The 24,578-nt window shown below is 37.2% G+C and overlaps 2 protein-coding genes across 11 annotated transcripts in view; both read right to left on the bottom strand.

Moving 5' to 3' along the window:
• The window catches only part of STK31 (serine/threonine kinase 31), an 88,258-nt gene extending 74,106 nt beyond the window's left edge, over positions 1 to 14,152 (bottom strand). The window contains 4 exon segments of the mRNA XM_044246233.1: positions 4,208 to 4,306; positions 12,338 to 12,390; positions 12,477 to 12,523; positions 14,124 to 14,152. Of these exon segments, the coding sequence (XP_044102168.1) occupies positions 4,208 to 4,306; positions 12,338 to 12,390; positions 12,477 to 12,523; positions 14,124 to 14,152 (228 nt within the window).
• A 111-nt stretch (positions 14,153 to 14,263) lies between these two features.
• FAM221A (family with sequence similarity 221 member A) overlaps positions 14,264 to 24,578 on the bottom strand; it is a 33,847-nt gene continuing 23,532 nt past the window's right edge. For 5 of the 10 annotated variants that reach the window (XM_044246222.1, XM_044246231.1, XM_044246230.1 and 2 more), the window contains one exon: positions 21,584 to 22,060. In XM_044246222.1, the coding sequence (XP_044102157.1) occupies positions 21,998 to 22,060 (63 nt within the window). In that variant the 3' untranslated portion in view covers positions 21,584 to 21,997. Of the gene's footprint in view, positions 14,610 to 21,118; positions 21,314 to 21,583; positions 22,061 to 24,578 lie in introns of those variants that run through there. The other 5 variants (XM_044246226.1, XM_044246228.1, XM_044246225.1 and 2 more) reach the window with 5 other exon arrangements.

Raw genomic sequence — 24,578 nt, 5'->3', positions numbered from 1 at the left:
ATCCCTTCAAAGTTCAAACCTAACTGACAACATAAACAGATATATAGGATATTTGTGGTGGTAATAAATCTTGAGGGGAGAAGAACCATTAGGGAAAAAAATGCCTTAGAATGGCATAACCAAAGACTGAGGAACACTGCTTTAAGAGAAGTATAAAAATTACTTTTAGGTGTATCACTTGAGGTAGGACAAATTCAGAGATTCTGAAGCAAAAGACATACATATATTAAATATAAAAATCCTCAACTCCCCAAAGCAACCAAGTACAAATCAATTCAGACACACAATGGATATCTAACAAAGCAAATGTTACAAAGGATATGTGTGTTCAATTAGCACTTAACTCTGGTTCCCTCAGCTAACACTCAACAACTGGAGGCCAAAAGAGGGCACAAACAGCATGGTACACTCTCCCAACCATCTAACTACATTTTTCAGCAAGCAAAAATTTTCAGTAGCAAAACAGCGGATAATCAACAGCTCTAATCAATTTCAGACTCTGCAAAAGGTCACATTACCTTTAGTTAAGACTTGGTAATAATACACCAATAAATTTAACAATTCAATATAAAAAAAGTGACAGAAATGGGATATAATTGCAACCCTGTCTAGGCAGGGGTGGGGATACTTAGAAATCCAGAAATAGAAAAAAAAAAAAAAAAGAAATCCAGAAATAGAGCTGGCACTCAACAAAGTTGAAGTATCTGAAGCTCCTGACTCTGTTAGTATGAATAAATCACAACCATTAAAATACAAGTCTATCCCAAAGAGATTTGTCTTTAAAACACAGAGGAGGGGGCACCTGGGTGGCTCAGTGGGTTAAGCTTCTGCCTTCAGCTCAGGTCATGGTCTCAGGGTCCTGAGATCAAGCCCCACACTGAGATCTCTCCTCAACAGGGAGCCTGCTTCCTCCTCGCTCTCTGCCTGCCTCTCTGCCTACTTGTGATCTCTCTATCAAATAAATAAATAAAATCTTTTTTAAAAATTTTTTAAAAAATAAAAAGGGCGCCTGGGTGGCTCAGGGGATTAAGCCTCTGCCTTGGGCTCAGGTCATGATCCCAGGGTCTCAGGATCGAGCTCTCTGCTCAGCAGGCAGCCTGCTTCCTCCTTTCTCTCTGCCTTCCTCTCTGACTACTTGTGATCTCTGTCAAATAAATAAATAAAATCTTTTTTAAAAATAATAAAAATAAAATAAAACACAGAGGGGCTCCTGTATGGCTCAGTCAGTTAAGTGTCTGCCTTCAGCTCAGGTCATAATCCCGGGGAAACCAGGGATTGAGTCCCACATCGGGCTCCCGGCTCAGCAGGGAGTCTGCCTTGCCTCTCCCTCTCTGTCCATGCTCTCTCTCTCTCTCTCTGTCTCTCACAGGTAAATAAATAAAATCTTAAAAAAAAAAAAAAAAAAGTAAATAAAAACACAGGCATAGGGGCGCCTGGGTGGCTCAGTGGGTTAAGCCGCTGCCTCTGCTCAGCAGGGAGCCTGCTTCCTCCTCTCTCTCTCTGCCTGCCTCTCTGCCTACTTGTAATCTCTCTCTGTCAAATAAATAAATAAAATCTTTAAAAAAACAAACAAACAAACAAACAAACACAGACATAACTATATATTCAATCCCATTGTCCTTGGTCCCAATCTTTTCCCCTCACAGCTCCACTATTTATAGCCCATTACCCACCTACATGATGAGAGTAAGAGAACCAGTCAATCCCTGGAAAATTTTCAAACTATAATGCATTCGTAAGTAACCAGAGGTGGCTGAGTAATCATTTATAATAAGAAATCCATTATTGAAACTAGCTTGAAATTTTTGTAAAGCAAGTATTTTGTACTCAAAAGAGGAAAAGTGGGTATATCTTAATTTCTAACCCTACTAACCACAATTAGAGGCTACAATGATGTTTTTAAAAACCCTATAAATTTACAAATTACACTCCCTTATCCATTCAAATGTTCAATGCCAAGCTACATTCTTTCCTTCTAATTTCTTCTTTTCACACATTTTTATATATGCCATTGGGGTTTTAATTACTTTAAAATAAAACCAAGAGAAGCACATTATTAAAAGAAAATCAAAGTGCATCAAAAAGGTAAAGAGTCGGGGCGCCTGGGTGGCTCAGTGGGGTAAAGCCTCTGCCTTCGGCTCAGGTTGTGATCCCAGGTTCCTGGGATCGAGCCCCGCATCGGGCTGTCTGCTCCGTGGAGTGCCTGCTTCCTCCTCTCTCTCTCTCTCTGCCTGCCTCTATGCCTACTTGTGATCTCTACCTGTCAAATAAATAAATAAAATCTTTAAAAAAAAAAAAAAAAAAGGTAAAGAGTAAGAAAGACTTCCTTCCCAACACTCTTTAACATCGATCTCCTGAAAATAATTTTACATTTACACTAATTTTACATATATGTTAAGATATATTTGTTTTTTATTTACACAAATGGGTTCATCTTACAAACACTATTTTAACCACCTAATTACATATCAAAATATAAGATCTAGCCCCCTTTCATTTAAATAACCAGAGCTGGGAAGCCTGAGGGGGTTGACCATCTGCCTTCTGCTCACGTCATGACCCTGGGGTCCTGGGACAGAGCCCCACATTGGACTCCCTGCTCAGCAGGGTGGTCTGCTTCTCCCTCTCCCTCTGCCCCTCCCCAGCTCGTGCTTGAATGCTCTTTCTCGCTCTCTAATTCTCAAAAAAATAAATAAATCTTTTTAAAATAAGTAAATAGGGGCACCTGGGTGGCTCAGTGGGTTAAGGCCTCTGCCTTCAGCTCCCAGGGTCCTGGCATTAAGCCCTGCTTTGGGCTCTCTGCTCAGCAGGGAGCCTGCTTTCCTTCCTCTCTCTCTGCCTGCCTCTCTGCCTACTTGTGATCTCTGTCAAATAAATAAAACAAAATCTTTTAAAAAAAATTTTTAAGTAAATAATAAAATAAGTAAATAAACAGAGCTTTGAGCTGGGTAACGCAAACAAGGCATTCATGGCACAATATTTAAAAAGGCACTCACTCTGAGGTGTGCCTTAGAATGCCTCCTTAAATTTTAATTTAAATTTAAAATTAAAATTTAATCCTCATCACTATCCTCATCACTTTCATCCTTTGCTGGTAAGAATGAAAACTGGTTCAATACTTTGCCACACTATTTGGCCAGTATAACCGAAGTAAAACATGCCTACTGTATGACTTAGCAATTCTACTCCTAGATATATACTACAAAGAATTAGGTTAATACATCCAACAAAAGGCTGTATAAGTGTTTCATAGTAGCTTAATTCACAGCAGCCAAAAACTGCAAACAATCCAAATGTTCATCGAAGGACAATAAACTGTGGCATACTTACACAATGAAATCTGCATAGCTTAAAAAAGAACAAACTACCAGTACCCCAATACACACAATAATATGGAAGAATCTCAGAAATTCTGTTGAACTAAAGAAACCAGATACACACAAAAGAATAAATACTGTATGATTTAAGAACAGACAAGTGAAAATATGGTGACAAAAGTCAGAATAATAATTAACTCTTGTAGAAGAACTACTGACCAAGGATTGACTGAGAAAAAGCCTGCAGGAATTTTCCAGGAAGATGAAATGGTATCTCGATCTGGGTAGTGATTATATAGATGCATTCATATGTAAAAATAATGAAGCTGTACAGCTAAGACACAAACACATTACTGTACTTAAGTTATAACTCAATTTTTAAAAAAAGAAAAAAAGATCATCAAACTCTTCTCCATAAAGATTATGTTTACAGATTTTTTTTTGGCCAATCAGTATCAAAGGCAAGGATTATCTTGTTCACCACTATATACTCACTACTTACCACAGTACCTGGTCCATAAGTATTTTTTTTTTTTTAAGATTCTATTCATTTATTTGACAGAGAGAGACCACAAGTAGACAGAGAGGCAGGCAGAGAGAGAGGAGGAAGCAGGCTCCCTGCTGAGCAGAGAGCCCGATGCGGGGCTCGATCCCAGGACCCTGGGATCATGACCCGAGCCAAAGGCAGTGGCTTAACCCACTGAGCCACCCAGGAGCCCCGGTCCGTAAGCATTTTTGAAAGAATAAATTTACTATGACTACAGTTTATGTAAGTTCTAAAAATTTGCCTCTTCTTCTCAAATACATCAAAAATTCCAACAGTTACAAAATCTAAGACATAAGAAAGCTATCAAGAGAGATGGAATAATTATATCCAAGAATAGGCTCACCTTCTTTGGATCAAGATTCCCAAAAACTGAATTGGCATGGGGACAAACTTCAGACAATGAGCAACCAATCTTCACAATATCGTTATTTCTATTAATACTCTGGAAGAAAGAGTAACTACATTTTAAGATTTAGTAAATTATTATCTGACAGTGTTATATAATTGAAAATTCTATTAGCATAATACTTAAAAGATTTTGAACATTAGAAATTAAATCAAATTCTTAGACCAGTGTTTTTATAATTCAAATGAGTTCTTTATAAGAAAATTTTTACTTTGCAGTGAGTTCAAATTACTTGGAATTCAAAATAAGTTACCAAATACTATTAAATCATAAGAGGAGGTAAATTCAAACAATTATCTCTGGATTGTACTTTAGATCAAATTCTAATTGCTCAAAATAGACAGCATATTTTAGTCAAATGACCTAAGTCTTCTTTTTTTTTTTTTTTAAAGATTTTATTTATTTATTTGACAGAGAGATCACAAATAGGCAGAGAGGCAGGCAGAGAGAGAGAGGAGGAAGCAGGCTCCCTGCTAAGCAGGGAGAAATGACCTAAGTCTTCTCATATATTTTTTGTTGTATAAAGAATACAGATGTAAAAAAAATTCAAAATGTATATAATCCTCTATACACAAATAAGACAAACTAGTTAGTAAATTCATTTCTCATGGGTATAGGCTTACAATTTTGAAACTCCTATAGGTGTACACTAGGATTAAACAAATACCACAGATAATGAGAGCAGGGAGAAAGAAATTACAGAAAAGGGGAGAAGGCTAGTATGAAACTACACAGTCAGATTCCAATTGGACGGCATTTGTATTAACTCACAGTACGCATGTTTGTGTGTATAATATATGCATATATGAAAGGAAGACACACAGAGAGATGTGTATATGTCTAAGTTTTTAGACATATATATTTCCCAGATCTGTCTGCTGAGAGGGCCTAAAAACAATGACACTCCAGTAGCAATAAGCACATCCAGTGCCCTGTTCTTGATTTCTAAATACCATTCTCCAATAAAAGTAATCAGAGTTCCTTGGAGAGCAGTAGTTTTCAGGACCAGGACACGGAAATAAAAGATGATCCTGGAACTCCTAGTGGTACCAGAAAGTAAGGAAATGCTCAAGAAAGAAACGGAGACATGTTTAAAGGGCACAAGAGCCAATGTGAACATCTCTTGATGCCCAAAACTGGAACAATTCAAACAACAAAATAGAGATAGTACTGGATTATAACCCATTGAATAAATAGCCATGAGTCCATATTAATTTCAGTAATTTAATAAATGAATGGCAAAGATATAGTTCTTCCTTAGAGAGGAATTCCAATTTATAAATGCAGAAGGAATGAGAGAAAATCTTTAGGAAAAGACCACAGTAATAAATAATAAAATTCGTGGATGAAAAGTTGAGGAAAAACAAGATAATTTCAATGTATCTCCCTCTAAAACATTTATTAATTACAAAAAGAACAGTAACTTTAAAGTGAAGAAACCCAGGAGTGCCTGGGTGGCTCAGTGGGTTAAAGCCTCTGCCTTCAGCTCAGGTCATGATCTCAGGGTCCTGGGATTAAGCCCCGCATCGCATCAGGCTCTCCGCTCAGCGGGGAGCCTGCTTCCCCCCTCCTCTCTCTCTGCCTGCCTCTCTGCCTACTTGTGATCTCTGTCTGTCAAATAAATAAATAAAATCCTTAAAAAATAATAATAATAATAAAGTGAAGAAACCCAGCAGTGAGCACCTTAATCAAGTGAAGCAAGCTCAGTATTATCAAATGATGTACCAAGATCATGAATCCCCAATATGATACACTAACAAGGACACAGTAACACTTCTATAGTATTACTGCCAATCTACTTATGAAAAACCATAGTGATATTCTATAAAGTAACTGACCACTACTCATCAAAAATGTCAAAGTCATGAAGGACAAGGATAAACAAAAGAACTATCAAAAGCCAGAGGAGACTAAAAATACATAACAATGAAATACAATGTGGAATCCTGGAGCAGAAAAAAGACAATGAAAAAAAGTGCTGAAATTTGAATAAGAGCTGCCGTTAATAGCACGATACCAGTGTTAATTTCCTGGCTTTGATAACTGTATTATGGTTATGTAAAATGTTAGCAGTAAGTGAAGCTAGATAAGAATATAAAGAGAGACTGTACTAACAAAACAACTAACAGACATGTGGAAAAAATGCTTAACATCACTTGGCATTGTGGAAATACAAATCAAAACTACAATGGGATACCATCTCACACCAGTCAGAGTGGCAAAAATTAACAACTCAGGAAATGACAAATGTTGACAAGGATGCAGAAAAAAGGGAACCCTCTTACACTGTTGGTGGGAATGCAAACTGGTGTAGCCACTCTGGAAAACAGTATGGAGTTTCCTCAGAAAGTTAAAAATAGAACTACCCTATGATCCAGCAATTGCATTATGAGGTATTTACCCAAAGGATACAAAAATATAGATTCAATCTACACAAAAATATAGATTTTTACTGTTTATAATAGTAATGTCACAAAAGCCAAAATATGGGAAGAGCCCAGGTGTCCATCAACAGATGAATGGATAAAATTATATATGTGACTATATAATGTACATATATATGTATAAAGTTATACACACACACACACACACAAGAATATTACTCAGCCATCAAAAAAATGAAATACTGCCACCTGCCATGACATGTATGGAACTAGAAGGTATTATGCTTACCAACATTGGTCAGAAAAAAACAAACAGTATGATTTCACTCAGATTGGAATTTAAGAAACAAAATAGATGTACATAGAAGAAGGGAAAGAAAAGATAAAAACAGAGAAAGAAGCAAACCATAAGAGGCTCTTAATCTCAGGAAACAAACTGAGGGTTGCTGGAGGGAAGAGTGTTGGTGGATGAGATAACTGAGTGATGGGCACATCACATGATGTACATGAGATCACATGAGAGCATATGATATAATTAGCACTGGGTATTATTATATAAGATTGATGAATCACTGAACTCTATCTCTGAAACTAATAACACATTATATGTTAACTAAACTGAATTTAAGTTAAATTTTTTTAAAAAGAAAGACTGTATTAATTTTACATCCTTCCTTTAAGTCTAAAGTTATTCCCAAAGTATATTTATATAATCTTAAAAATATATCAGCAAAATATTGAGTAAGGCTAGAAAGAACATGATTATCTCTGATGACTGAAAAGAAACTCTGAAAGAGCCATTCCAAAGAATGATGATGAGTATCAGTATCACTACAGAGTAAAAAAGGGAACTAACTTTAAACTGATCCAAAGCACATTACAAGCAGTCTTTGTGAATAAAGCCCCAGAATTAAACCTCTAAAGTTCAGAATACACCAAAATATTCTGCATTAGATCATATAGTTATCTGGACTGAAATAAAGGGAAGCTCTTTCTTTCAAATAAAGGCGAAGGTCAAACACTTAAGATTCCTTTATTTATTTATTTATTCCTTTCAATTGAAATGTTACTCATCCCACTGGGCCTACCAAAAATTCTGCAGCATACTCATATAAGTGGTTTACAGGGCAGAAATTCACAGTGGCAGAAAGGCAGAGAATATACATGAGCAGATCTTCGTCTTGATCTGCCTTCACGTATCTGTAAATCTATTTACTCTTTATTTATACCCATTCCAACTCCAATCAAATTTTACAATTTGTGCGTCTGCCTTCAGCTCAGGTAATGATCCCAGGGTCCTGGAATGGAGCCCCAAGTCCGCTGGGCCCCCTGTTTAGTAGGGAGCCAGCTTCTCCCTCTGCTGCTCCCCAATTTGCGCTCTCTCCCTCCTTCTCTCTCAAGTAAATAAAAAATTTTTACACTTTGCTTCTTGAAATCATTCAATTCATGTGAATGCCATTAGTAGTTTTAACCCTTAATATTTTCAGCCATTTATGACATGTTTCCTAACTTCTTAATATGTTAAATTTCTACAAGGCCTCAACTTCATGGCTGAAATCACAGGTTGGCAAATTTTGGCCTCTACCACTTGATTTCATAAATAAAGTTTTAATGGATCACAGCTCCATCGATATGTTTATGTACTATCATATAGATGCCTTTGCACTATAAGAGCAGAGTTGAACAGTTGCTATAGACTATATGGCCCATTATTCTTAAAATATTTACTATCTCATCTTTTACAGGAAAAGTTTGCTGATTCCTGGTTTAAATAATAGCTCCAAATTCAATCAATAGCTTCACGTAATGGTCAATTGAAATCAAAGCCTACAGTTGCACTGACCAAATACAACAGCCAAAATCCATTTGAAATGTAGCTGGTCTGGGGCGTGCCTCTGTGGCTCAGTGGCCTAAGCCTCTGCCTTCAGCTCAGGTCATGACCTCAGGGTCCTGGGATTGAGCCCCACATCGGGCTCTCTGCTTAGTGAGGAACCCATTTCCCCCTCTCTCTCTCTGCCTACTGCTCTGCCTACTTGTGATCTATGTCAAATAAATAAAATCTTTTTTAAAAAATAAATAAAAATAAATGGTCTTATTTGAGATATGTAAGTATAAAATTTATACCAGATTTCAAAACTTAATATGAAAAAGGAAAATAGAACTCCTGTAAATGTCTCTGAACTGACTGCATTTTGAAATATTTTAGGTATACTGAGTTAAATAAAATATATCAAATAAAATTTATGTCACCTGTTTCTTTTTACTTTTTAATGTGTCTGCTGAATTTCAAATTCCTTATGTGGCTCACATATTTCTACTGAACAGTGATGATCTAGAAAAAAAAATTTTTTTAAGAGATGGGGAAAGGTTAGAGAATTTTTTTTTTTTAAACTTTGGTATTCTTTTTTTTTTTTTTTTTTTTAAGATTTTATTTACTTATTTGAGAGAGAGAGAGAAGGGTCAGAGGAAGAAGTAGATTCCCCACTGAGAAGACAGCCTGATGCAGGACTTGTTCCCGGAACACTGGGATCTCAAAGTGAGCCAAAGGCAGTCGCTTAGCTAACTGTGTCACCCAGGCACCCTTAGAGAGAGAATCTCAAGCAGGCTCTACACCCAGGATGGAACCCAACGTGGGGCTAGATCTCACAACACCGAAATCAAGAATCAATGCTAAACCAACTGAGCCACCCAGGTGTCCCTAGAAAATCTTATTTAAGCTATGATCTTAAACATATTTATCATCTAACCTGAGACACAACTGTTATTAATACAGAGATAACAGGCAGAAAATATGTGGGCACCCTTTTAAAAAATCTGCATAAGCAGAGATACATATTTATCACAAGTTTTCTGTGAGTATCCCCCTTCTACAATGTTTACTACATAGATATAAAAACTCTGGGTTAATCATATTCTTCTACAAGTTTTCTTCTCATAAATTCCACTTCCCATATTGCCAATTCACTCCACCCCCAGAAAAGAGTTCTTACACCGCAGGAAGTATAGAAACATCATTCTCTTCCCTGCCACTTATGCAGTTCACAAAATTAAAAATTAGTGAGTAATTCCCTGCCACTTATGCAGTTCACAAAATTAAAAATTAGTGAGTATGCATTAGAGGGATTCACCTTCTTAAATTCTGGAATATAAGCATTTAGGTGTTTTGCTTTATATTTAAAACTAAGCAAAGTTATCTGACTTGAAGTCTGACAGAAAACTCTAAATGTTCCACTAGTGTTTCCCATTTTATGACGAAAAAGTAACTGTATCTCAAATTCAAAATTAAGCCATAAAAAAAAAATGACATTTAAAAACACACGATCTTTTAAGAAACAATCTTATAAAAGACCCCTAGATGGGGCTGTAACATCACAAATACAGTATCTTGGCATCTTCAGTAATTTATGCAGCCTAGATTATTGGTATTAAATTGAGTGTAATTCTGAAACCACAATTATAATATTTCTTTCTTTTTTTTTAAGATTTTATTTATTTATTTGAGAGATGGAGATCACAAGTAGACAGAAAGGCAGGCAGAGAGAAGGGAAGCAGGCTCCCTGCCGAGCAGAGAGCCCAATGCGGGGCTTGATCCCAGGACTCCGGGATCATGACCTGAGCCGAAGGCAGAGACTTTAACCGACTGAGCCACCCAGGCGCCCCTCTTTTTTTTTTTTTTTTTTTTTAAGATTTTATTTACTTACTTGACACACAGAGAGAGATCACAAGCAGGCAGAGAGTCAGGCCAAGAGAGAGGAGAAAGCGGGTTCCCCACCGAGCAGAGAGCCCAAAGCAGGGCTCCATCCCAGGACCCTGAGACCATGACCCCACCCGAGCCGAAGGCAGAGGCTCCAACCCACTGAGCCATCCAGGTGCCCCTCTTGCTTTCTTTGTTAAGTCAGTGTATTATGAACACACTACTCGTAACTCAGGTAGTAACCATTTGTCTTCTAATAATGTCTTGCATTAAATAATGCTAAGAATAATTAGGCACTTCTGCATGGAACCAGAAAAGACCCCGAATAGCCAAAGGAATGTTGAAAAAGAAAACCAAAGCTGGTGGCATCACAATTCCGGACTTTAAGCTCTATTACAAAGCTGTAATCAAGACAGTGCGGTATTGGCATAAAAACAGACACACAGATAATGGAACAGAACAGGGAACCCAGAAACGAACCTGCAACTCTAGTCAACTAATCTTCAACAAAGCAGGAAAGAATATTCAAAGGAAAAAGCCTCTTCAACAAATGGTTTTGGGAAAACTGGACAACCACATGCAGGAGAATGAAACTGGACCATTTCCTTACACCATACACAATAATAGTCTCAAAAAGGATGAAAGACCTAAATGTGAGACAGGAATCCAACAAAATCCTTAAGAAACATAGGCAGCAATCTCTTTGACCTCAGCCACAGAAACATCTTCCTAGATACATCTCAAAGGCAAGAGAAACAAAAGCAAAAATGAACTATTGAGACTTCATCAAGATAAAAAACTTTTGCACAGCAAAGTATACAGTTGACAAAACCAAAAGACAACTCACAGATTGGGAGAAGGTATTTGCAAATGACATATGAAAGGGCTCCTACCCAAAATCTATAAAGAACTTATCAAACTCAACACCCAAAGAACAAATAATCCAATCAAGAAATGGGCAGAAGACATGAACAGACATTTCAGCAAGGAAAACATCCAAATGGCCAACAGACACATGAAAAATTGCTCAATATCAGTCAGCATCAGGGAAAAACAAATCAAAACCACAATGAGATACCACCTCACACCAGTCAGAATGGTTAAAATAAACAAATCAGGAAATGACAGATGCTGGTGAGAATGTGGATCCTGGTGGGAACACAAGCTAATGCAGCCACTCTGGAAAACAATAGGGAGGTGCTTCAAAAAATTGCAAATAGAACTGCCCTATGACTCAGCAATTGCACTACTGGGTATTTACCTTAAAGATACAAACGTAGTGATCCGATGGGACATGTGCACCCCAATGTTTATAGCAGAAATGTTCACAATAGCCAAACTATGTCCATCAACAGATGAATGGATAAAGAAAATACGGTATGTGTGTGTGTATATATGTGTGTATATATACCTATATAAAGATTATATGTCTCTAAATAATATATAAAACGGAGTATTGTGCAGCCATCAAAAATGATATCTTGCCATCTGCAATGATGTGGATGAACTAGAGGGTATTTTATGATAATAAAAATAATAAGTCAATCAGAGAAAGACAATTATGATTTCACTGATATGTGGAATTTAAGAAACAAGGCAGAGGACCAGAGGAGAAGAGAGGAAAAAATGAAACAAGACAAAACCAGAGAGGGAGAGAAACCATAGAAGACTCTCAATCTCAGGAAACAAACTGAGGGTTGCTGGAGGGGAAAGGGTTAGGGGATGAGATGCCTAGGTGATGGACACTGGGAAAGGTAATGTGTTGTGGTGAGCGCTGAGTGTTGTGTAAGACTAATGAACCACAGACCTTTCCTCTGAAACAAATACTACATTACACGTTAATTTAAAAACTTAAAAAAGAAGAAAAAGAATTAGGCACTGAGAGTGACAATGATATCTGTATTCTGGGGTTTTTGTTTTTATTTTTGTTGGGCAGGACCTGGTTAGTGGAGGAAGGAGAAGGAGGAGGAAATCAACCACACTATTTACCTGGGCCCAAAACGTTACTGCATCTTCCACATGACTTCCAACCACATCTTCAACTAAAACCAAATCAAAATGCAATGAAGATTAGAAATTAATCAAGATCATGTAGCTCTTACATCCAAAAATAATTTTGTGTCAGTACCTTTATTGTAATGCATATCTTCATCCATCTGGACAATTCCTGAAAAACTAAAACAATTCAATACCTTGAATTAAGTTCAATAATCTGTCCATTTAAGGTGAATAAAGACTATATAATGTTCGAATTCCTACGAGTATGTTTTGTTCCTAAATAATCAAATTTCAAAGTCTATCAAAAATGACCTCAGAGGTCTTTAATAATTAATTTTATTTGAATATAAAAATTCTACAATTTCATCATATACAATTTAGCTTTGAAATTACCTCTTCAGCTAAGCTTTTACAAATTTACACTGTAGTGGATATCCAGGCACACTGTGGTCAGTTACATAAATCAATATTTCAGAACAATGTGCATATTCTCTCAAAATACTTGATGCCCTCCCAAAAGGGCAAACAAAAACAAACACTACAAACATATAGAGAACAAACACTTCACCATGGTAATCAACTTTATTTAAAAGGTACAGCGGTTTCTACTTTTGAAGGTACCCTGCAATCAAGGATCAAATTTTGCCCATTACATCAAAACTAATTTTCATTACATAATATACTTTCCAACTCCAAAATGTTTCAAAATAAATGTTGACTAGCTTATAATTTTATCATTAGTACACTAGAATACTGCACTTTCAGTGCCTAAATGTTAGTTCTGTGAAGGAAGCTGAAAATACAGACTTTTTAAAAGCTTCAAAAGTTAACTAAGAACAGTGCTACACCAAAGTTCCAAATGTTCTCTCAACTATGGAAAGAGAAAAATTAACTGTCACAGAAAAAGTCAAAAAAAATTTTTAAATTTAATCTCCTGATTTTTGTTACACCTTAAACAGTTTTTTCACATCATTAAGCTGCATGAATTTATCTTCAAAACAAGTATGGTTCCTCCACTAATGGTAAAAAAAAAAAAAATGTTTTAGTTGAGCAAAAAGTTGTAATACCAAATTGGAATCTGCCTGGAGAGACTATTACTTCTCTGGAAGCCATTGCCTTAAATTTAGTAGAAACTGAAATTGTCTGGAAATTCCAAGAAACTATAGTTTCATCTTAAAAACGTATTTTAAAAGTGGTCAAAAAGACTTTAGCCACGATAATTATGAAGAAACTGATGCTTCACCCATTTCCTACAACACTGGATTACCAGATGGCACTACAATTCAGGTCAAGAATCTGGAATGAGTGAGTCCAGGTCGCTCCTCAACACCCATTTTATGAGGGATTTTGAAGTTTAAACGGTACAAAATTTACGGGGTGAATTCCACCCCACTACTTGCCTGAGCCACCCCATCTCCACTAAGAACACGCAGGCCCAAGTTACCTGCAAGCCAGTTTTGCCTCCCCTGCACCGCAACTCAAAAGCTGGGGTGCCCATCACCCTCAGAAGTAGGCTGGCGATTCCAAGGCTGAGGAAGGCCAGGAAATGGGCCTCGCCCCATACTTGGGAACCCTAAACGGCCAGTATGGGTTAAAGACGGTCCTCGAAGCGGCTGGCATCGAACTTATCCAATGACTACTACTGACCTCACACTTTCCGCCACAGAAATTCTAGAAAAGTGCCCACGGCCCCACATACTGGGCCCTCGGCCCTCAGCCCTCCGCCCACCACCGCAGCTAGCCGTCAGACCCCCGTCGCGCACGTGAAGAGACTTACCGCCCGCACTGACGCTGCTCAGGCTCCATGCTGCGCTTGCGCACACAGCGCCGTGCCCTCTGCAGAGCTTGCTGGGAGCCGCTGCTTAGTACACGTGGCCACAAAGCCTGGGGTCTGAAGCGGGTGGAGTGCGGGGAGGGGCCCGCTGGGTGGGGTCATGCACGTGGTGGGCTCCGCACAGAGTTTGCGCGAGCCAGGGACTTCCGGGTCTTTTCCGCCCTCAGTGGCTGGCTTGATGGTGGGTTCTGTTTACAGGGCTTCAAATAATGACGAAGATAGTGGTTTGGATTTCATAGTCTCTACAAATGTGCTCCCGCTGATTTAGATTTAAACGAGTCAAATCAGACGTATCCTCAGGATTCGTTTTACAAGATGGAAAGTGAATTCAGTAAATGAAAATGTGATTTTTAGATGAGTACCTTTACAATCATTTCTCAGCCCAACCTTGGCATCAGAGCTTTCTCATGTTGCAGCTTTTTCACGACGCTAAGGGACAAAAATTAATATAGATTAGCTGTGCGGTTATATGCAGATCTTATACTTTGTGGCAAACCTTGCGCTACAGTTGAAAATTATCTCCGTTAATTTTCAACAGCTTGATTAAGGTATGATAGACATGCAAGAAACTGCGGGTATTAACACTGCGTTATTTAGTAAGTGAACATAGTATACACATCCCCACCAAGTAACAATCACTCCCTTCACATCCCTCACCCCAAATTTTCCTCATCCCCCTGTGAAATACTTGGCTTCCCACTCCTACCTCATATAAACAGGTTCTGCTTTCTCTCACCCTATATTAGTTTGCATTTTCTAGAATTTGACGTTAATGATAACCATGCTGCGAGTACATTCTGATTTCTTTCACTTGGCATTATATCGAGATTCATCCATTTTGTCATCTGTATCGACAGTTTATTGCTTATTATTGCTGAGTACTATTCCATTGCACGAGTATAACCAATTTATCTACCTTTGATTAGACTTTTTTTTAACTTTTTTTTTTTTTTTTTTTTAAGGTAGGCTCCATTTGCAGCGTGGAGCCCAAAACCGGACTTGAATTCATGACCCCGAAATCAAGACTTGAGCTGGGATAAAGAGTTAGACAATTAAGAGACTGAGCCACCCATGTGCCCCTTGATAGACACTTAGATTGTTTCCAGTTTGGGATTGTTTCAGATAAAGCTGCTATGAAAGATCATTGCAAATCTTTGTATGGGAATATGCTTTCATTTCTCCTGGGTTAATACCTAGGAGTAGAATGTGGGTCGGATGATATTGTTATGTGTGTTTAAGTTATTAGGAAACTGAAAGACAGGGTTGTGCGTTCAAATCCCACATTGGTTTCCATGCTGGGTGTGGAGCCTACTTGAAAAGAAAAGAGAAAGAAAAGAAACGGCTAGGCTGTTTTTACAAAGTAGATTTACTATTTTATATGTGCACCAGTGGGGCTGAAGAGTTCTAGTTGTCCCATATCCTCACCCTTATTTTATATGGTCAGTGTTCTTAAGTTCAGACATTTATATAAAATGGTATCTCCTTGTAGTTTTAATTTGTATTTCTGTTAACTAAAAATGTTGACCATCTTTTCGTGTTTATTTTCCACGCATACAGCTTCTTAGAGTGTCTGTTTAAACTCGTTCCCATTTTTAAATGAATTTTTTTTAGAAGATTTTATTTATTTATTTGACAGAGAGAGAGAGGTCACAAGTAGGCAGAGAGGGAAGCAGAGAGAGAGGGAGAAGCAGACTCCCCACCAGTAGAGAGCCCAATGCAGGCCTCCATTCCAGGACCCTGAGATCACCACCCCAGTAGAAGGCAGAGGCTCAATCCACTGAGCCACCCAGGCGTCAGTGAATTGTTTTCTTATGAGTTTTGCAGTTCATTATATACTGTGGATTTAACTCCTTCAAATTTGCACATATTTCCTCCCAGTTTGTAGTTTACCTTTTCATTCTCTAAAAAGAGTATTTCAAAGAGCAGAATTTTTTAATTTTGATGAAGTTCAATTTATAAGTTTTGTCTTTTATGGATCATGTTTATGTGTTGAATTTAAGAAATCACCACCTAACCCAAGTCAGAAATGTTTTCTATATTTCCTTCTAGAAGTTTTATATGTTTAGTTTAGGCTTTGTTTAGATCTATAATCCTTTTTAAGTTCATTTTTGTATAAGATGCAAAGCACGAATCAGTTTATATTTTTGCATTTGGATGTCTAGTTTTTCCAGCACCACTTGTTGAAAATGCTATTATTTTTCTATTGAATTGCCTTGACATTAGTGTCAAATATCAATTGACTGTATTTGTGTAGGACTATTTCTGAATTCTCTATTCTGTTACACTGATCTATTTGCTTTCTTTAATCTAAAATGACATCATCTTGATTCGTTTTATAAGTCTTAACGACAGGTACTGAAAGCCTTCCAATCTTGTTCTTCAAATTTTTTTTAGTTTTCCAATTTTGTTTGAAATTTAGAATTAACGTGTCAATGTCTACATACACATACAAAATCTGCTGAGATTTTTATTGGAATTACATTGAATCTATACATATGTTTGAGAATTGACATCTTGACAATATTGAGTCTTACGATGTATGAACATTGTATACATCCCCATTTACTTATTCTTTTATTTCTCTGAGCAATGTTTTGTATTTTTCAATATAAAAGTTTTGTACTTCTTTGTCTAATTTACACCTAAGGATTTTTTAGGCTATTGTAAACGGTACTATTTTTTTTAAGATTTTATTTATTTCTTTGACAGACAGAGATCACAAGTAGGAGGAGAGGCAGGCAGAGAGAGAGGAGGAAGTGGACTTCCTGCAGAGCAGAGAGCCCAATATGGGACTCGATCCCATCACCCAGGGATCATGACCTGAGCCGAAGGCAGAGGCTTTAACCCACTGAGCCACCCAGTCGCCCCTGTAAATGGTATTATTTTCTTAATCTCAATTTCTAGTTGTTTTGTTGCTAATATATAGAAATATTATTTTTGTATATTGATCTTCTTTTCTGCATCCTTACTAAATTCACTTATTTCTAGTGAGTCTTTTTTTAATAGACTTAATAGATTTATGTACATATATGATGTCATATGCAAATAAAGACTTAATTTTTTCCTTTCCAATCTTGGTATCTTTTATTTCTTTTATCTTTCTTTATTGCAGTAGCTAGAACCTCCAGTTTATTGAATAGAAGTGCTGAGAGCAGTCGTCCTTGCCAACTTCCTAATCTTAGGAGGAAAGCATTTGGCTTTCAGCATTAGGTATGATGTTAACTGTGGGTTTTTAGTAAATACCCTTTATCAGATTGAAGAAATTAGCTTCTTAGTTTTCTGAGAGCTTTTATCTTGAACGTGTGTTAAATTTTGTCACATACTCATACATCTATTGAAGTGGTCATGTGGTTCTTTTTTAGTTGGTTAATATGATGAATTACATTAATTTTCAAATGTTAAGCCAACCTTCTATTCCTTGGATAATATCCACTCGATCATGATATATTTCCTTTTTTGCATACTCTTGTATTATATTTGCTAAAATTGTTAAGAATGTTTGCATCTATGTTTGAGAGGAATTAATCTGAATTTCTTTTCTTTTGATGTATTTGTCTGGTTTTCTTATCTGAGTAATGCTGGCTACATAGAGTAAGTTGTAAAGAATTCCCAACTTCGGGGTATGTGGGTGGCTCAGTGGGTTCAAGCCTCTGCCTTCAGTTCAGGTTGTGATCCCAGGGTCCTGGGATTGAACCCTGCATTGGTCTCGGGGAGCCTGCTTCCCCCTCGCTCTCTGCCTACTTGTGATCTCTGTCAAATAAATAAATAAAATCTTGTTAATAAATAAATAAAAAGAATTCCCAAACTTCAGTTTTCTGGAAAAGGTTATATAGAGTGAGTAATCTTTAATCCTTTGGTAAAGTTCACAGTGCAGCCATCTGGACTTGGAATGTTCTTTGTAGGAAAGTTTTTAAGTACAAATTAATTTCTTAAATTGATATATGGGATACTAGTTATACAATATAGGGCTAATCAAGTTATCTATTAATTGAATGAGCTTCGGTTTTTGTATTTCAAGAAAATTTATCCATTTCAGACTAAGTTGTAAAATTCATTGGCATAAAGTTGTTTATGTTTATTCCCTTATTATCCATCTAATATCTGTAGAATATATAGCGATGTCATCACTCTTATTCCTAACATTGATGATTTGTGTGTTCTCTCTTTCTATTATTTCTTTGTTGATTAGCCTGGCTGTATCAATTTTACTGGTCTTCTTAAAATACCTGTGTTTTGTTTTATTCATTTTCTCTACTGCATTTGTTTTCTATTTCTGCTCTGGTATTTACTATTTCCTTTTTCCTATTTTAGTTTTCATTTGCCTTTCTTTATCTGGTTCCTGAAGGTGAAAACTGAGGTCACTTATTTGTGATCTTTCTTCTTTTCTGATATAGGCATTTGGTGCCTAAATTTTCCTCTAAGTGCCGTTTTAGCCAAATCCCGCAAATATTGTTATGTTTTTTCATTCAGTTGAAAGTACTTTGATTCCATTATTTTTTTTTCTTTGACCCATGGATTATTTAGATACATATTATAGAACTTTGAAATTTTTGGAGATTTCCCAGATATCTGGTACTGATTTCTAATTTAATTCCATTGTGGTCAGAGGACATCATGATCTGAATCATCTTAAAAGTATTGAGACTTGTTTTATGATGTAGAGTATGGTCAACCTAATAAACCTTGCCTGTGCATTAAAAAAAAATGGTATTCTACTATTATTGGATTGAGTGTTCTATAAATGTCAATTACATAAAGTCGGTTAATAGTTGTTCAAGTCTTCCAAAGCCTCACTGACTTTGTGCCTACATAACACTTCAATCAAGGGAGGCTCCTGGGTCATTAACTCTGACCCAAGCCTGCAGCATCTGAGAAGTATATGGGGCATGAAGCAAGAACTAGCAATGTAGGCCCAAGGATTCTATCAGTTTCTAAGTATATCTATCCCAATTATTGGATAGATATAGAAATAGAGTAGGGTCAGATCCATTATACCCACTGGGATGGACTTTAGTCAGGACCCCATTTATCACTGGACTTGCATAAAACCAGAGGACCACAACTGTGTTTTGGTCCTTTGGGATCCATATAGCTCAAACCCTATATTTAAAAGTCCTTGGTTGAAAGATAGGAGTATTCTTCTTTCTCCACCGCATAGTTACCCTGCCAAATGGCTGCCCCTTTGGGGAAGGATCAAGGTGATGTTTATCATATACTTAAGGACACTCCCTCAAGGGAATCTGGGCTTTCCCTTCCATTAGTGCCTAAGATTGAAAACTAGCTGCTAGTAGTTATATAAGTGGATATACAAGTCAGGTAATGTCCTAATCAGCTGTCCTTCTATTTTGCCCCATGGAACATCATGATCTTAAACGCCTTCACAAATCCTTGTCTTAGTACCCATTAATCCCATCCATTGGGCATCTGACAGGTTCCACAATCTGGCCTTCAACCTTTCTGCATCCCATCATCTACGCTGACATTAAGGAGCCCAGTATTATGGCAGTTATCTTCTACCACCAATTCTACCCTTTAGAGGGCAGCCATAACCATGCTTCTCACCAGTACATTTTTTATGGCTTAGTTATGAGTGTCATCTGAGCCTTCCCAGGGAAAACACTCAAGCGGTAGCTTCTCAAGCTTCAAACAATAAATCCATTCTAACACTGCAACATTCCTGAGCTTTATGACCCCTTCTTCAATACCATGCCAAATACATTCTAGCATTTCCACCGTATCTTCTAGATGCCATCCTAGCAAGTACGTTAGAACCAACTCCAAATATCTAAAGCATTAAAACCCAAGTCAGTGCTACCATGTCACTCTCTCCTATCAGGCCTTGTGTTCCATCCTCCTCCAACATCCTTAAGACCTACTCCCAGGCATGTTTCCTGGGTTCCTGCCAAAACATTTTAACCAGAACCTGCAGTTCATTCAGATTGTAACCTATTCTCCTATAGAAAGGACTGTATTTCCCCACTTAGGGTATGCTGAGACCTGATCCTAGTTATCAGTACAGGAGTTAAGAAGAGGTAGCGGGGGTGAGTCTTAAGGAGGACAAGTATCATCTTACAATGCAAATGCCCCAGATAAATTCTTTGCAGGATTTCCAAGCAAGTGAAAACTGCTATCAGCAAAGTAGAGGAAAGGAGGCCACTTCTGTGGCTCAGGGAATCAAGGAAACATGAGGGTTCAAGATTCTGAGGTTCACCAACACAAATGTTTCCATTCTGATTCAACATTCTAATCTTCTCCTGTCGGCATGCTGACTTTGTCAGAGGAGATAATCGAGGTTGTGACTTCAATTTCCTTTGCATCTTTGCCACCTTTCCTATTTGGGTTGGATTGTCAGCACAGACTGCCAGCATCTACAGATGAGATTTTTCCTTAAATGGAGGTATAGAGGCATTCTGGCTTTCACAGTATGCCTTGACTTAAATAGCTAACATAAGCCTATGTCATTTTCTATTTTCGAGGTTGTTAAAGCAGTTAACAATAACTAACCAACATCTTTATCTTTATCATTTCCATTAGTTCCATTCCACTGTAATGCCACAGCTACTATATAACCTAATACTTCACCTTCCACCAGCACGCTACCCAAATCCAGTACAGTAACTGTGACCCATCCACATGACAGGAGTTATCACTATGCCATTTACCACTAGCTATGGGGTCTTTATTGTCATCTGTCCAGTGAATGATCCAGTCATAGACTCCCATCCAGAGGATTTGCTTTCTAAGGCCATTCCTGGTATCCCTCTTGGCTTGTGTTTACCCACCACCCAAAAGCTGAGCCCAAGACAAATACTCACATACAGGTATTTATTTGAGAAGTAATCTGAGAGAACCAGAGAGATGGATGAGAAAGGGAGAAGTTAAAGAAAGCTAACATAAGAATGTATTACAGAGTTGGCCACTGCTAGAGGTGACTGGTACTCAATCCCAAAGAATTTTCTGAAGAAAATGCCTTATGAAAGGCATCTCAGAATTCTCCCAGCTGATGGAAGAGAGAGTATTTATTCATAAATCAAGGGTGGCCCCAAGGTCATTAACTCCTCCATATCTTTCACACATCTATGATGGCAGAGGGGCTCCAGTAGGCAATCCTAAGCCACACTGTCAGAGGATACCTGGAGAAAAAAGTAAGGGAATCATGAAATGTTTTCAAGATGAAATGCCATCAAATGGCTTCCATGAGAAGCTGTCAGAAGCTTGCCTGGAAGTGTTTCACAGCAGTCCAGGAGTAAGAGGTGCAGGCAATAGGATTTGAGGTGGCACACAAGAAGTTCAATACAGTTACATAAAATGCATAATCAATAAAACTACTTAAAAATCAGTAGACACCACTAGAAAATGATTATATAATTTTTAAATACAGTTTTTTATTTAAAAACATAAATCAAGATTACAAAGTTTGAAAAGTAAAAAATAGGGATTTTAACTTACTATTTTTAAATAGTGTTCCTTATACATTTATTCAAAACCCAAAATAACCTACTTAATTTTTTAAATAACCTCAAAAAGTTAAATTATGACAGACTAAATACAGTTACTGTATTTTCAGGTTTTGACTAATATGAAAACAACCTCATTTGTTAGGAGAGATAAAAAGTATATACAAAATAGTAAATCATGAATTTTGATAAAAGTAATATAATTTTCACTTGTTTAAATAAATTAAGGAAACAACCAAAATGACATATTTACATAGTAAAAGAAGGAAATAATTTGAGAGAAAATAAACTGTATTGATGTATTTAAACAAACACAAACAAGACTTATTTGGATGATGGTTTTAATTTTCCCAATGGTCTTCATGAAGGTTTTGTATTTGATGGTGCTTTTCCTTTCTGCTTAGCAACCTTTTCCATTTTTATCTGTAAAGTTAGAATATTTGTTGATAAAATAATCTGTAAAACATTCTAAAGATAAAAAGTTGTACACACTTTATTTGGATTCATGTCTCATTAATCCCATTCATTTCACAGTTATTTAGCAGTGATTATGCTGCTAAATTCTAAAGCAAAATCTAATAGTAGATTGCATTTTTTTTAAAGATTTTATTTATTTATTTATTTGACAGAGAGAGAGAGATCACAAGTAGGCAGAGAGAGAGAGAAGGGAACAGGCTGCCTGCTGAGCAGAGAGCCCGATGCGGGACTCGATCCCAGGACCCTGAGATCATGACCTGAGCCGAAGGCAGAGGCTTTAACCCACTGAGCCACCCAGGCACCCCCTCAATTGCATTTTTAAAATATGGTATGGTTTCAACTTTGCAAAAGCATTTTAATAAAAATAACATATAGTGAATATTGTTTTGGAGAAAATTAATAAATTAATTTTAACTGCCACTAAAAAAAATTGTTTTATAAAAGCTTAAATACATAACCTTACATCCTGTCTATGCACATTAACACACTTAATGCAGCTGGATTATCCCTGGAACATAGGCTGCTTTAAGGATAGTTTCCTGAAATTCTGGTTTTCACATTTCCACAGTTACTTCCCTGAAGGTTACCCTCCAGTGTACCTGAAGCAAAGAAGCAGTTTACAGATCCTAAGTAGTGGCCTTCTGACCTTTAGAAACATTTCAATCCTTTCTATGGGAAAAAAGACCCCAGAGAACACAAAGCCCATTTGCCTCTTACAATTCCCTGAGGCAGCATACATTGACTTATCCCTGTAAGAGAAAGGGACAGAAAGTATGGGGCATGGTAGGTGGAGGGCCTCCTATCTTTGAAGGTGATAGGAATAATATCAAGAAACCAGAAGGAATCTAGTAACACCAGTCTATTCAATCTCATCAAATTGTAAATAATAACTTCTCAGTAATAAAATTTATATATTTCACCTCTATCTCATCCCCATTTTTCCCCTCTCTCTCCTCTCTGAGTTGGTTGGGAACCTCATTCAAAAACCATACATTCATATCACTCTTGTACACTGTATTAGTCAACAAGTCATCTGAAGGATCCCCAAAGGAATACCCTATACTAAGGTAAAGATTATAGTCTTTGGGGTCACAGAGAAGAGCATCTGAATCTTAACTCTAGCATTTATTAACTATTCGAAGTGAGTTTTTCAACCAACAGTTTTCTCATTTGTTAAAAAAAAAAAGTCACAATAATAGGTACTTCTCAAGGTTGTTCTAAAAGTATAAATGAGATCATATGTATAAAATCCAGGTACTTATTAAGGAATCAACAAATGTTAGTCCCTTTTCCTCTCTCATTTAGGGCCAAGTGTTAAATTTATAGTAAGATCAAAGAGACAAGATGCTAAACAACCAAACAAAGCCAAAGCAGGGCTTTCTCACTTGAAATAATACTTAGCAAATACATCCATCTAATCTAGGGTCTGATGAGCAAAGATACCTCCGCCTCCTCCTTTGTTTCTTCTTCAGTTTCCTGGCACTCACAGAAATAGCACCTTGCACCTAGTTCATCTTTGACAAATTTTCCTAAATAAAATTCTCCTTTCTTAGAGATAAGAGACCTAGGGTCATCCACAATGGAAGAAAATAACTTGACCTAATATATAAAAGAAGAAATGAAGCAACTCTTCAATAATACGTAAAAGTAATTAGTAAACTGCATTACCACAAAGGCTTCAATTGTCAGAGTCAACTCACACTTAACGGTAAAGTCTTCTCCACACTAAATGTTACCACTGCACCACGATACAAGCAAAACCAGCTACAGATATCATACTGCTTTCTAAAGGGTTTGTGACCCACCAGATTTAGTTTCCTAATCATCCCTTTTCCCTCAACAATGCATATCTTGGTTTTTTGGAGTAAAATTCAAGTACTAACAACATGTATAGTAGTAGTACACACCAGCTCAGAGGAAGTTGTTTAGGAAGTTGTTGAGCTTCTTGGTTTTTATATGCCATTAATCACACAGGCTGGGAAGTTTATAAGCTGTGCCTCGTAAATTCATATATCACACAAGATGGAGAGTTATAAATGACATCTTGTAAATCCATAAATTCTCAGTCTATTTATAATAAGCAGTCTGGATTGGCCGCATATATCCTCTAAAACAATCACTCCCGCCATTGTCTTCCCACAAGCAAATACCACCAGCATGTTTTCAAGGCAGTCAGCACAACCCAGGCTCCTAAAGGAGGGAAGGAAGGAGTTCTGGAACCCTGTCCCTCATAAGCCTCTGAAGGGAAAAAAAATTCACCTGTGAACTCGTGTATTCCAGAAATGGAGAGTGATGTGATTAAAAGTCTAGCCTTAATGATGTTGTAAAAAGAGCATTCTTTTTCCTCGCTCTGGCCATTTCATCTCCCTCCCTGAGATCCTACTACTACTTCTTTCTCTTAGATGAGAGCTCTCCAGTAAGGTAGCCACTAGCCATATGTGGTCTGCTGAGTATCTGATATGTG

Source organism: Neovison vison, chromosome 4, assembly GCF_020171115.1.
Source record: "Neovison vison isolate M4711 chromosome 4, ASM_NN_V1, whole genome shotgun sequence".
NCBI lineage: Eukaryota > Metazoa > Chordata > Mammalia > Carnivora > Mustelidae > Neogale > Neogale vison.
The sequence above is the reverse complement of the archived record's forward strand: the minus strand, read 5'-3'. Positions and strand labels throughout refer to the sequence as shown.